The sequence below is a fragment of the Morone saxatilis genome, unplaced genomic scaffold, assembly GCF_004916995.1.
Source record: "Morone saxatilis isolate NCDOM2014 unplaced genomic scaffold, NCSU_SB_2.0 Contig14, whole genome shotgun sequence".
Lineage (NCBI taxonomy): Eukaryota > Metazoa > Chordata > Actinopteri > Moronidae > Morone > Morone saxatilis.
Window position 1 is genome coordinate 15,429,015 of NW_023339696.1, and position 13,437 is coordinate 15,442,451.

Consider the following 13,437-nt stretch of genomic DNA (forward strand, 5'->3'; position numbering starts at 1 on the left):
GGTATTTTTATACATAATTGTTTGTTAGTATGCCACTGTATGATCAGGGAAATCAGTGTGGGTTCAAGCTTTCTCCACAACGTCCATGGAGAATGTGAAAAGTCTCCATGAAACTCCCCTGCAACTGAGGTATAGATTTAGACTTTGACTGAATACTATTGGATATGTAAGCTACTTCCACAAAATAGTTCTGAAATGTTAAATCTATCATATCAAAGATCATACAACAAAGATAACAATTACTTCATTACAAAAAATATAGACTAGTAACATTTAGGATCAACTATCCATTAAATTCTAAAATATAGTTTAACTGAGACAGCATAGGGTTGCACAGTGACAGGATGTTCATCTCCCAGTTAGAAAACAGCGATAAGCTTCACTGTTTCTTTTTTTCTTTTCATTTTGGTATAATTACTGAACAAACAATAACATTGGAAAAAATTCAAATATTGTAAACATTGTAAACATCGTACCAGTACAAAAGCACATGTTGCAAGACGTGGTCGGAAAACACCAATACAGCAGCGCTGACAGCTTTTACTCTTCCTCCATTGACTTCTCAATCTCCTTCAGCCTGCGGACAAACTCCTGAGCCTCCCTGTCTCCGATGCGAGCGTCCAGCATCCTCATGATTGGTTTCTCTGGAGGGGAGAGCAAACAAATGAGAGTAGTTCCTACACCTGACACAAATATCTCTAGATTGAATGGCTTTTCATGTTGTATTGGAGAAGTAATTGGAAACCCAGACCCACACCGTCTGGTCTCCCAAGAACAAGCCAATATTATGTTTGCGTAAAACAAAAAACTGGATACAGCCTGGAGCTATATGTACCACTGGGTTTACTGCGAGACAGGTGGAGAATGACAGGCTGGACACTCTTGCCAGCTGGTGAGGCATTTGGTCTCCCTGGCCAGCAGAAGTCGCTGAGAGGAGCCACAGCTTCACCGGCGAAGTCGTTAGTGGAAAGCCAGTCATAGTCCATCACAGTGAAGGTCAAACAGGCAAACCTGTGTCTGTACTGTTCAGGACTGACGTGGCTGGAAGACACAGGAAACAAAAAGAATCGGGCTTAGGGAATGCACAAACAGGACAATCTGGTCATCCCTCGTCAAAGTCAAAATAGGAGGCTGTAGGAAAGTCAGGTAACATAGTTTAATGTACGAGTTATGTTAGGTACATTACGTAGGTTATGTTTTATTCATGTACTTAAGTTACTTCAGGTATGTAAAGTAAGTTACAACCTTTTCCTAATCCTAACCAAGTTTTGTGCCTTAACCTAACCAAACTGCAACAGTTTCACAATATTACTTTGCATTGCTTTATTTTGAAAGTATTTAGAACTGTATGCTGCATATTTATTATTACTAACTTCACCGGAAGTTGGGGCCTTGACCAAGTTGAGGTATTTGACAAGTTAGGAGTGAGAATGTGTTGCAACAATAGAAAGAGGAAGAGAGCAAAATAGTACTCACAAATAAAAAAGTTCGTCGAATACTGGGTGCAGTGTCTTAAGTTTCACTTGCGTGCGTTGACTCTTGGCCATAGGGAACAGGTGGTGAGGACAGAGCTCCACTATGACAAATGGGTCACTCAGACCTGAGGAGGACCAGAAAGAGTTAATGAAAAGTCAACTTTAAAACAACAAGCTGTATTTTACTCTGACTTTACAGTTTTACCATTGGCATCCAGTGCAATGATATCTGCAGCGTGCAGAATCTCTACCGTCAGTCTCTGCTCTGGAGCATCATAGTAGCACTTCACACTGATCCGACCGTAACGGGTATGTTTGAGTGTTTTCTGAAACATTAAACACAGTTTATATTATTATAATTACCATGTAAAGTTGCAGTAACAGTGAAATTATTATATAATATGATGTAAACGCACAACTGATTTTTATTTATTTTTTCTCAGCCAAAACAAAGTGAAGGAATTATTCCTTATTCCCTCACACACACATAAAACCAAAATTACATATTCAGCATATTTCAGTCTACTTTCTGCATCATCTGACAGCATCTTGACTCCCGGAGAAGGCAGATTTTTAATCAGAGTTAAAACAATAGAATACAGGGTGTTGTGCTGTCCAATCAAAACACCTCTGTTCACTTTACGGCTAAATGAAATTGCCAGCCTGGTAAGTTGAACACACCTGTTGGGAAATCTTCTCCAGATAGTACTGTTCAATCAACTCAAAGGAAGAGCATTTATTCAGCCTGAGCTCCTCATCCAGGACCTAAAGCAGCAAGAGTACAGTCAGAAAGGGAAAAAGATAAATTACACTTTAATGTAGGTAGGAGAACATAAATGCTAAAACAAAAAGGCAAGAAGTCCTACCTTATAGTCTCCACTCTTCATGTCTTCCAGGGAAAGACCCTCCCCCTTAGCATGGAGGAACTGCAGCAAGGTCTAAAGCAATAAAGTAAAACAAATTATATATGAGTGAGGTCAGAGTCATCGCATTCATCCCTCTAATTTTGATAGAATGAAGTCTCAGCATAGTAGAAAGACGTGTTGTTCACACAAACAGCATGAAACCTCTGGCAGGCAAACACAATATCTGTCTGCCAAGCTCCAAACTCAGCCCACTCGTGTAGCATGCCATGACTTTTCATGCAAATCTGTCACATCCCCTGCCAGCTGGTTAAATTGGCATTAGAATATACAGTAGCTCTCATATTGTCATTCATGAGGGAACTAATTCTGCCGCTGAACTATTACCTAGTCACTACATAAATATCTAATATATGCTAATGATTGCATGACAGCAAGCATACAGAGCTAATTAAAGGATGATGGGATGACAGTCTTTACAGAGTTGACAAGTCTTTTTAGGCAGACTACTCTTCTTAGCGGCAAAACTATACCAGACTGGACATATAGTATAGACAGCTATAGTATATAGTATTTTGTGATAGAATGCAAAAATCACTGACCTCCACTGTGTACTGGAACCGGTTGTAGAACTCCACCTGAACGCCCCTGTTTTCTGCAACCGCATCCAGGATCATTCGCAGGAGCAGCTCCCACATGCTTTGAAGAACTCTACGAGGCAGCAGACACAATGAGACACCTCACGTTTACCAGCTCTTCCAATTACACCCCTGTACCCTCACTTAGCTTCATGTATGTTTGTCACAGATAATAGCTTGATAGTTATGATGTAGCACAAAACATATCTGAGGGGTATTATTATTGTTACATTCAATGACACACTCGCAACATCTTACTTGCTGAGCTTTCACCTGGTACTAAATAAATTAAATCTTATTTAGAGAAGATGAACCAGTGATGTAACTTGACATTAGGATATGTCTGTTATAAAGTTCAAGTTGTATATATACATATTTAGAGAATAGGGTACAGATAGGAGCCCTATGCTAAATATCAATTTTATTTCGAGCCAGCTCACCAAAACATGCATCAGTCTTAATGTAAAAAAATAAATCATTACTATATTATTATTATAATATAATAAAATACTGCCACTGGGAGGCAGTCAGGAATTTTCTCATTTTACACAGTGGTTTTAATGGACGTGGAGTTGGACATGTGCTACATGTGCTTGTTGTGAGTTTATGTTGTGAATTGTTTTTGTGTTTTTAATTTTGTACTGAATGTTTTCTTTTGAACTTTTATCATTAGCTGCATAGGAACACCAAATGGAAATTAGCAATTAGGCAGAATGTGACGCAATTAAAAATCGTTATTAAAATTAATTTATATTGTCCCTGTCAAACAGAAAATAAATGAAGTCATATTTTTAGTGAGGAGAGAAGAAGAGAAAGTAATTACCTAGTCAGATTCTCCTTTACAAGGTTTTGAGTGAGGATGACCATTGTGTCTTGTAAGTACTTCATAAGAGGGGCCACAGCCTGGAAAAATGTCACATTTATATATATTACATATGTACTGTGGCTGCAAACACCACTGATACAAAACCTTTACTAGGCCTTACCTCATCATTGTTGATGGAGTCTGGAGACAGGCTGATGTGTTGGATGTACCTCCGCAGCTCAGGCAGCATCTGCACAGAAATATTCTCTCATTCACGTGCATGTGCGTGGGTGCATATTGTAAGTAAGTAAGTTTGTTTTTTTCTAACAGGTCGTCACTGCTTGTAGAAACCTCAACCTGTCAAGATTATTTTCTTAACAAATACAATAACAGTGGAGTTACAAGGTCTTCACTGGCAGTGACAAATTGATACGTGTGTGTGTGTGTGTGTGTGTGTGTACACTGTAAAACCGAATAAGTTAATTAAACTCAAAAGTAGCTTTATTTAATTTGACACTATTTATTTGTACTGTGAAAACAATACACACTAAAAAGCACTTAATCAGGAATGTTTCTTTCTGTAACTTAATAAACTAAGTTAGTGTCACTTAAAATTACTCGTAAAAGCTGCATCATCAAGAATAAAACTTAGAATTTAGTTGGTTTTCCTTAAAATTTTCGATGTAATCAGTTTCGACAATTTTTTTGATTAATTAACTTATACACTTTTACAGTGTAGCATGTCTCATTCAGTGTAGTTGATCAGCAGGTATTCATGCTCTGTGTACCTTGTCAGTGAGCAGTGTGATGAGGCGTTTGGCTTCTCTTTGTAGGTCCAGGTCCATATTGAACAACTGCCCATTGAGAGCCTTGTAAACCTGCTCTTTCCCCTCCACCCCACAGGACTCCTCCATTGCCCGCTCCACACCTTGCCAGTCCAGGTCGCGGGGCAGGTGACCCAGGAAAACGCGCACATGCTCTGTGTTGTTCAGGGCAATGCAGATCTAGCAGAAAGCGAGGAGGAGCAGAAGAGGAGAAAAATAGGGTGGAGGTGGAGAAACAAAGAAGGAAAAGAAGCAGGGCTACAGAGAAGTGGAGGGATGGGGTGCGAGTGTAAATGATTGACAATGACAAGAGGCAACTGCTTTTTTTCTGAGTGTAAACATATCTGATCTCCTGCTAAGCTCTTTGTGTTGCCAGGGAGAACACTTGCTGACATTTACTTTCCACGTCATTGTGTGCCCTCCCCCAGTTCTGTTTTGCTATAGGCTTTACCTGCACTGTGAAGCTCTTGTGGTCTTGGCCCTGCTGGTTCCTCTCAATCTTGCGTGTGATCATCTCTGAGTAGCACACAGCCTCACTGCAGAAATTCTGTGATAAAATACCAGTGCTGTTATTAAACTGAATAACTTTTTTATTTTGACTCAAATGCTGGTAAAATCTTTTATTAATCCTGTGTGTGAATCTTCTAGAGTTTTATGCATGCAGGATGTATGTAGATGATTGCCGCAACACTGGTAGTGGCACTCACGTCTGTCAAACGAGTGATGAAGATGAAGGCCCCCGCAGAGTCTGGCCAGGCCAGCTGGAGCCAGATCTCGCGTACCTGGCTGAAGCACGTTGTCACTTCCACTGCTGAAGAACTGTGTTTGGCCTGTTGCACAGGCTCGAGCTAACAGTTAATACATGAATATTTTAAGAACATGTTATTCATGAAAAACAAACAAACCCAATAATAAAAAAAATTAAAACCAAACCAATTCCATTTGGATATTATGAATCATTTTACACTCTAATAATAATAAATGCTTAATTACACACTACATAACTATAAGAAACAACTACTGTATAGGGATAACTTTTATTTAGATATATTTATCAACAATCATATACAATAAACTTAAAAAAATGCCCTCATATCAGTTTACAGATGTTTATATGCTATGATAAATAAAATAAAATGCTACTACAGTAGATGTTAGTAAGTAAATACATTTATTAACTTGAATACAGTCCAGCTTATGGCTGTATGTCATCACAGACCAACTTACATTATTTTCATTGTGTTCAAATTCATCATTTCAAAAGCAGAAACCTCTCACCTTGTCTGTTTCCACAGCCTTACGAATTCTGTCACAGGATCTGTCATGAACAATCTGCAGCCACTTATGAATCGAGGACTTGAACCAGTTATGAAAGCCTGTCAAGGCCAACATTTTAGCATCCCTGTCAGAGAAGAACACAAGTCCTTTTAATAAATTCAAAGCTGAAGAAAAGGTTGAAGTCTCATCTCTTCGCTGACATTTCAAACAAATAAGCACCAGTCAAAACCGTTTACGTTTCTATATCAATAGTTATTAGAGTCGAACTGATAACCAACTTGAGCGGAAGAAACTCCCGGAAGCCTTTGAGGGTTTTCAAGGACATGAAGAGCTCAAAGATGGTCTCTCCCATTGTCTGAGTCAGTCTGGAGCTCTCCTGCTCCAAAGTCCCACAAACCCGCTCCATCGCTACATTTACATCATCAGCTACCTGAAGGAGAAAATAATTTAACTTGTGTTCAAATACCTGTGTCAAAGTGAGCAACAACAGTTGTGTATGCCTCAAAAAAGACTTTTTAATGGCATACCTGTTTCTCCAACTGCCGGTATGATATGCTGAGGAAATCTACTTTCACTGCACTGAGAACCAACCAACAGAGAATGAAGTGATATCAGTCCACAAATGCAAGTAGCATAACATTTCTACATTGTTTTTTCTTGATGAGCGATGATATTCACCTGTAGAAGAGTTTGTTGTAGATGTTCTGGGCTCTCTGCACGTCTGCACACACACCATCAACCACCTGAACCAGCTTCTTCAGCTGCTCCTCCAGAGTCTGCATTGTCAATACACAATAAAAAAACATCCTGGATATCAACTCACAAGCCAAGGTCAGCAAAATTATAAGATGTAATGATTTCTATCATTAAGACTTATTATCATCAGTACAAACGTACCCCCTCCTCTGGTTTATATCGTGCAATTAAGCTCTCGTACCACTCCGCACTTCCTTTCTGTTGAAATAATTACACAAATTAAGGAGTATAAATGGGTTGATTAAAGGTGCCCTGTGAAGTATTCGATGTTGTTTACATTCAAATTTTCTCACTAAAACACAACATGTGTATCCCTGAAAGGTTATAGTGTTGAATTAATTTACTAGTACATGAAATGCTTCATCTACAGCAGATCTCTTTCTGGTCTTCTTTTCCTCTTTTTTTAGTACTTTTCAGTACAGCACTCACGAATCTGCCTCAAGTCAGCCTTATTTTCATGATGTACATGCATGTCTGTGCTGCTTTGCAAACTATACGGGGTCCAGCTCATGAAGCCATTCTCAGTATCTCAGTACATTACCTCACATCAACTCCACGAGGTACCTTTAATTGAACTTTTTCTCAATTTCATTTTTACCTTGACGACAGTAGTGATGTCCAAATGCAGTTCATTTCGAAGGGGACATACAGTCTTAAACGCCTGCATGTTTTGCATGTAGCCAATCCCTCTGGCATACACAGACAGGAAAAAGCCAATTACAGTACAAGACAAATAAATGCTGATTTCACATCATACACTAACATATTGTTCTTCAATTTAAATAAACACAAAAGCTACAATCTCACTAAATCCATGCATCCTGCATTATCACTGCAGGAACTTTAACTATGAGTCACAGTGTGTGTGTGTGTTTCTGAGAGGTGTAGAAAAGATTTCCCTTGAGGTGTTGATCACTGGGCAGACCTGGACTTCTTACTGGAGAAGTTTCTATAAAAAACAGTCTCCTCCAAATTAATGCAACACTGGAACATGAACTTCAATAATTAGCTGATTTTACTGGCTGGCATTTATGTGGAACAGACTCCCTAATTTGGTACATTTCACTGCTCTAACTTTGTTCTTTTGTGCAATGGTAATTCGAAGCCAAAGGATGGTGATTCCAGTCACTCTGTCCAAGACTCTTATGAGAGCAGAAAATCTCAATTAGAAAATATCAAATTTAATACAGATATCCATGGTCTTTTATGGATTGTTTCTCATGCTTTTATGGTTAAAGTGTCCCCTAGATTGAGACATTGGTCAATGACGATGTGTCATCAATGCCTGGATTTCCATGAAATTCACTGTGGATATTCATGTCCTCCAATGATGAATGCTTATGATTTAGTAATATCTTCAAGCTAAACGTTCCACATGTACACAGGCAATATCATAATACCATGAGTATATGGCCCTCATACCAGTATATGACAGGATCTGGTTACTGATTGTACTGGTAAAGTGGAAGCACAATTTCATATATGGAATAATACATTAAAGTAAAAACATGTAAGTTGTTTGCTGCTTATGACCACAATATGTCACTGTAATTACCAGCTATTTGTCAGGTTTTATACAACAAAATGTGTGGTCAGGAACAAATAATACTTTATTTTGAAATGAGTAATGAGCAATGATTAATATATATCTGTTTGAGTAAGGAACCCAACACTGCTTCCGCCACAGACTCACTGGTTGAAGCCTCTCTGTGTCTGGTGGGGTGAAAGGTTGAGCGTTTTCTTGGTATGGCAGAACAGGCAAGTGCGTGATGTGATGTGATGGCAGTGTGACTTTACCTCAACATGAGCTCGTAGCGTGTAATGGCAGCAGCGCTGGTGCAGGGGAAAACCTGACGCATGTTCTTCATCAGACACAGGCAGTGCTCTGTGTACAGCCTGAAGCTGTCTGACAGCTGCCTCTCCTGGACACAGGAAGGGCCCTCAGTTATAGCTTCAAGTACACTGGCTGTGAGACATTTTTGGCTGAACCAAAAACCTTGATGAATGTCAGTGAAGAGCTGAGCTAATGAGGTGACTGTTTCCAGCTGATGAAAGGTTTTTATCCTACTGAGAGGCCGATGGCCAAGAACCTACCAGGTCACCCCTCACAGCGGCAGGGTCCCACTCTGCATCGATGGTCCTCAGGAGGCGTAGCAGCAGGGAGTAGCACACCCTCTGGGTCCGATGGTGGCTGCTGTAGCACTGCCAGCGGCTGTGTTAAAAAACAAAACGTGCACCTTTTACTTGACGCTTAAGCTTTCATGTTTGATCTGATCAATTTTATTTCTCCATTAATACTCACATAATGGCCTGTTGGAGAGGTGAGAGATCAGTTTGCACAGCATGGTGAGCCAGTACAGTCCATGCTGGAGGACAAACTTGCCCGTTCCAATTGTAGGGCTCTCTCTACAATTATATGTGGTAGATTACCATTTAATTCAATCATACTTTGACAATTGTAAGAAGGATCTCTATGTACTCATCAAAAACATACAGTTTTACAGAATAGCAGTCATTGCATAATGCAAAATATAAGCATTACTATAAACTAATGAACTAATATACACTAAGTAAATGTAAACATAATGACAATGAAAATTAGGCGCCCAAGCATCTGCAATTTACTAACACCAGAATAACTCAACTCCAATTCTCACACATACACAAAACTGATTTCAGTGGAGTCAGAACAAAGCCTATAATTTAAAATCCCATTTAGTGGCCACTCTTGGTGGTCTGTCTGAAACAACAGGCTGAGCATGTAACTAATTGAATCAAAGGACATCCTAATAGCTTGCCGCTTTTACTGGGGTAGCAAATGGCAATAACACAAAAAGAATGCAAATTAAGGGGATTATAATAATTAATAAACTATTCAAAAGTAATTGGAATAAAAGCTGTTGCATGAGGGTACACCACTGCCAAAAATCATAAAACACTTTATGAAAGTGACTGCCTTGAATAAATATCTGGAAGAAACTCACCTTAACGTGAGTGTGCTCGTATTCCACAATCTGACTCAGCAGTTTTTTGTGAATAGAGACATTTGAGTCTTTCTTAGATAGAGCTGTGTCCCTCTGAAAGAAAAAAAAAAGATTCCTCATATCAATGCAACAAGAAGTATATTCTGTATATTGAATTACTGTTACAACGCACAAACCTGGCTGGTGAAGAGTTTCAATATCAGGTGACATTCTCCCTGAACTTTAGAAGTACTTGATCGGGGCTCCAGCTTAAACCAGGTGTCATAGCCAACAACTGGGATCTCCTGCAAGAAGGAAACCAGCCAGATTAATGGCACTGACATACTTCCAGGGAAATCTTTCACATTGCATCCTTGGGGGAATCTATTTGTGGTTGTGTTTGATTTGTCACAGCTGCTTGATGCCTCTAACAAGTGAGTTTTGGTTTGAGCTTTTACACACTCACATTCAAGGGGATGTTGATGCATCCGAGGAAGTCATCAGCGTTCTCCTCGGAACCAGATGATGCAGATCCATTGGAACGCACTGACTTTGCTATCTGCTTAAAATATCTGATAAGAAGAGACAGAGTGCAAGGAAAAGGCATTTAGCCAATGCTTTTATCCACTGTGACTTACAATTAGACTCAGCAGAATGAGTTTCATTTAATTTCTTAATGAAAGTGGGCTATTACTGAGATTTTTGTTAAAATGGAAGTTGCACATTTTCCACCACAGGATTATGATCCTTTGGTCTCTTGGTTATGATTGACATCCTCAGGCTTTCATTAGACATGTCTGCCATTTATTAGTCTCTCCATGGCCATGACTGAACTCTTTGTGTTCTATGTGTGCACAGCTTTATTGGCACTGATCTCTCCTGTATGTCAGTCTTTCTTTAAAGGTTAAAGGACAAATTAAAAATAATATCATAAAATTAAATAGTATATTGTTTGGTTGGGTCGGTTTGTATTTTTCCACAGATGTAGATAATCTAGATCTCTTCATTCATGAACTGAAACTTTTGGCCTAATTCAAATGGAAATAACCCTTTGATTGACAGGTTGACTGACTCATCTATTCAGTGCCTCAATGCCAACTGGATAAATAAATTAATTACCAACTCAATAATTGTGTGCACAATCTCAATTTGTCATTTAGTTGCGCTTCAGACCTTCAGAGAAAAGAACAACACTGCTAAAGTATTATCCAGCATTTCTTACCTAAGATGTATCTAAGACAGTTAGAACATTACACTTCATTACTTTACTGGTAATTCAGGATTACACAACATATTTTCTTCTACCTGCCCATTCCACGAAGTCCACTGACTTCATTGAGCTTTTTGCAGGCTTCAGCAACAGACACGTCATCATCGTGATCCCTGAACAAAAGAGGATCATTCAGACATTATTACAACCTCTCATCTCATGCTGGAACATATTTGTACAATTGACTGAACTGAGAAGTGAAGGAGATCTACACTCAAGAGCCACCGTAGTTCAAAAAAAGCATTAGCTTACTCAACTTGTACTTGTATAAAGAGTCAGCTCTTAACAGAGCTTTGACCAGAGGGGTGGAAAGTTTCTATAACAGCGGCATAAAGACTCCTCAAATGATTTGTTATGCAACATGGTTCACATTGAGCTCAAAATTCATTGAAGAACATAATGCTTAAAATTGCTAACTATAAGCAAAAACTATTTCTTTGAAAAACTGATTTCAGAGTGAATGTGTGCAAAATAAGAAAAGAACTTTTTTGAAACATGGGCAAAATGATTTGCCCATGTTTCAAAAAAGTTATTTTCTTATTTACGTGTGTTATCTTTTTACAGCATATGGTTTTCTTTTTCTTCTGAGGTGCAAGAAAAAATGTCAACTAATCTGACATCAAAGAAAATGTAATCCAATCTAATCTAATATAATGACATGTATTAGCATCTTGGCTTCTCAAGGTGTTCAGCCAGCTACTCCCGCCAGCTACATTCAAGGAATTCAAGGTGTTTCTGAACACTAATCTTACCATATGTCGAGATGTAAGAGGTCATTGTGAACATCATCTATTTCACTGTCAAAAAAAAAAAAAAGGAAAATCATTAATTGAATTGTCCTCTTGGTGAGTAAATACTGACAACAAACACCTCGATCCCTCCACACAGATGACAATGTGCTGCACTGGTCGCATAACTAACAGCTTTGGCCGTTAGTGTGAAACAAATGAAACTGTGAATCCTGCATGTCACACATATCATCATGTCCAGTACTCTGATGAAGGTCGACCTGCTGTACTCACAACACAAAGTGCTCGTCCCACACTGGGTTGAGAGTTTCTGGTTTGACCTCAGTCACCTGGATACACTTCGCAGGTAACACCTCCTTGGTGCTGGAACGTTTCTCCAGCTTCTCCTTTCTCTTCCTGAAGCTGAACTTTCTCTCCTTCTTCTCCTCCATCTCCCGCGGGCTCTGGCCCACCAGGATTCCCAGCATGCAGTAGGGGTCGCTGTACCCTGGCAGGACGCAGGGTGACACGTATCAAAGGTTACTGCGATTGTTCAACTTTTTATATCACCTTGAAGATGCTGTTACAGCAGCAAGAAGAGGGAAGTCTTCGGGCTCATTTATGATTACAATCAAAGTTTTGTTCAGTGAATCAATTAGAATATGGGCTCAACATTCATCTATGCAGATGTATTATAAAACTCGTATGTACATGTTTGTATTTTACTGTAAAAACTCTCTTGTTGTACACATATTTGAAATGTTCTACTTCTGATGCAAATACACAGAAAATGTAGTGAGGCATAAATTGGAAAAACAATTCCCATTTTTAGGTTTTTATTGGTAGATGATAACTGCACCTCCTGACTCTGATATCAACAGCTATTGAGAAAGTCTCTGTTGTTTTATTTCATCATGAAAAAGTCATGAGCAGGTTGGTCAGAATTCTTTCCATCATGCATTGCATTATCACTGCACAGACCTTGCTTATCATGAACAAACCTATTGCCATAAATGACTAAAAACGTTATGATGTTAGGTGAATCACTTGACAGTTTATTAGGAAATCTTTTTGATTGCATATTGCTGTTGCTGCGCAGGGCACAGTTCACAAAACTGCTTTTATAATAGAAACATAGAAAAGAAAAGTTACAGTAATGCTTTAGCTGTCTCACCATTTGCATCCTTGGCCATCAGATTCTTTGCCTTCATAACAGAAACTCTCAAAGAAAAACTGGCTCGCTGTGAAAAGAGTTCAGTAAGAAACTGTAACTGCACAATATCAAGGTCATGGACTGAGAACATCACAATGTATTTTCATAACTCTCCCGCATCTCCATTTAAATAAACATCAGCATCCTTTGTAGAGTATGGAAATAATCAATTCCAGTATGCTTCATCAGGTATTATATTCATCAGGACTTTGTGAGACATAAGGTACAAAAAGTTCCATTAGAGGAAAAATAATTATGCAATTTATTTATTTAAATGGAAGATATTGTGACTCAGGTCACAACATTGCCAGCAGTCTATCATCGGGGATCACAGTTCTTAACAGAGATATTTGAAAGGTCCCTGGCAGTCAAGTAAAAGACAAAATCATACAAAATGGGGCTACAGGTTACAGTTACAGGTTTTTCATCAGTGCCCTCCAGCTGTGGCTCTCCAGGCCATGTTTTCACCTTATTACTACTTCACAAACTACACGAGCATGAAAAACTATCAGTAAATACACTAAAACATGGTAAAATGGTAAATGGTAAATGGACCTGTACTTGTATAGCGCCTTTCTAGTCTTGCGACCACTCAAAGCGCTTTTACACTACGTGCCACATTCA

At 38.9% G+C, this 13,437-nt stretch overlaps 1 protein-coding gene across 1 annotated transcript in view; it reads right to left on the minus strand.

Annotated features, from left to right (window-relative positions):
* Positions 1–328: 328 nt before the first annotated feature.
* Positions 329–13,437, minus strand: part of baiap3 (BAI1 associated protein 3) — an 18,465-nt gene continuing 5,356 nt past the window's right edge. Inside the window, exons 3-30 of the mRNA XM_035655119.1 lie at positions 12,775–12,841; positions 11,895–12,108; positions 11,625–11,669; positions 10,908–10,985; positions 10,069–10,174; positions 9,800–9,907; positions 9,624–9,716; positions 8,942–9,045; positions 8,734–8,851; positions 8,437–8,561; positions 7,238–7,328; positions 6,781–6,837; positions 6,562–6,659; positions 6,411–6,462; positions 6,162–6,313; positions 5,884–6,007; positions 5,313–5,453; positions 5,057–5,152; positions 4,570–4,785; positions 3,963–4,031; positions 3,800–3,879; positions 2,941–3,049; positions 2,342–2,413; positions 2,157–2,240; positions 1,681–1,801; positions 1,477–1,600; positions 836–1,041; positions 329–644 (exon numbers count right to left, since the gene is read on the minus strand). Of these exons, the coding sequence (XP_035511012.1) occupies positions 541–644; positions 836–1,041; positions 1,477–1,600; positions 1,681–1,801; positions 2,157–2,240; positions 2,342–2,413; positions 2,941–3,049; positions 3,800–3,879; positions 3,963–4,031; positions 4,570–4,785; positions 5,057–5,152; positions 5,313–5,453; positions 5,884–6,007; positions 6,162–6,313; positions 6,411–6,462; positions 6,562–6,659; positions 6,781–6,837; positions 7,238–7,328; positions 8,437–8,561; positions 8,734–8,851; positions 8,942–9,045; positions 9,624–9,716; positions 9,800–9,907; positions 10,069–10,174; positions 10,908–10,985; positions 11,625–11,669; positions 11,895–12,108; positions 12,775–12,841 (3,054 nt within the window). The 3' untranslated portion in view covers positions 329–540. The remainder of the gene's footprint in view (positions 645–835; positions 1,042–1,476; positions 1,601–1,680; positions 1,802–2,156; positions 2,241–2,341; positions 2,414–2,940; positions 3,050–3,799; positions 3,880–3,962; positions 4,032–4,569; positions 4,786–5,056; positions 5,153–5,312; positions 5,454–5,883; positions 6,008–6,161; positions 6,314–6,410; positions 6,463–6,561; positions 6,660–6,780; positions 6,838–7,237; positions 7,329–8,436; positions 8,562–8,733; positions 8,852–8,941; positions 9,046–9,623; positions 9,717–9,799; positions 9,908–10,068; positions 10,175–10,907; positions 10,986–11,624; positions 11,670–11,894; positions 12,109–12,774; positions 12,842–13,437) is intronic.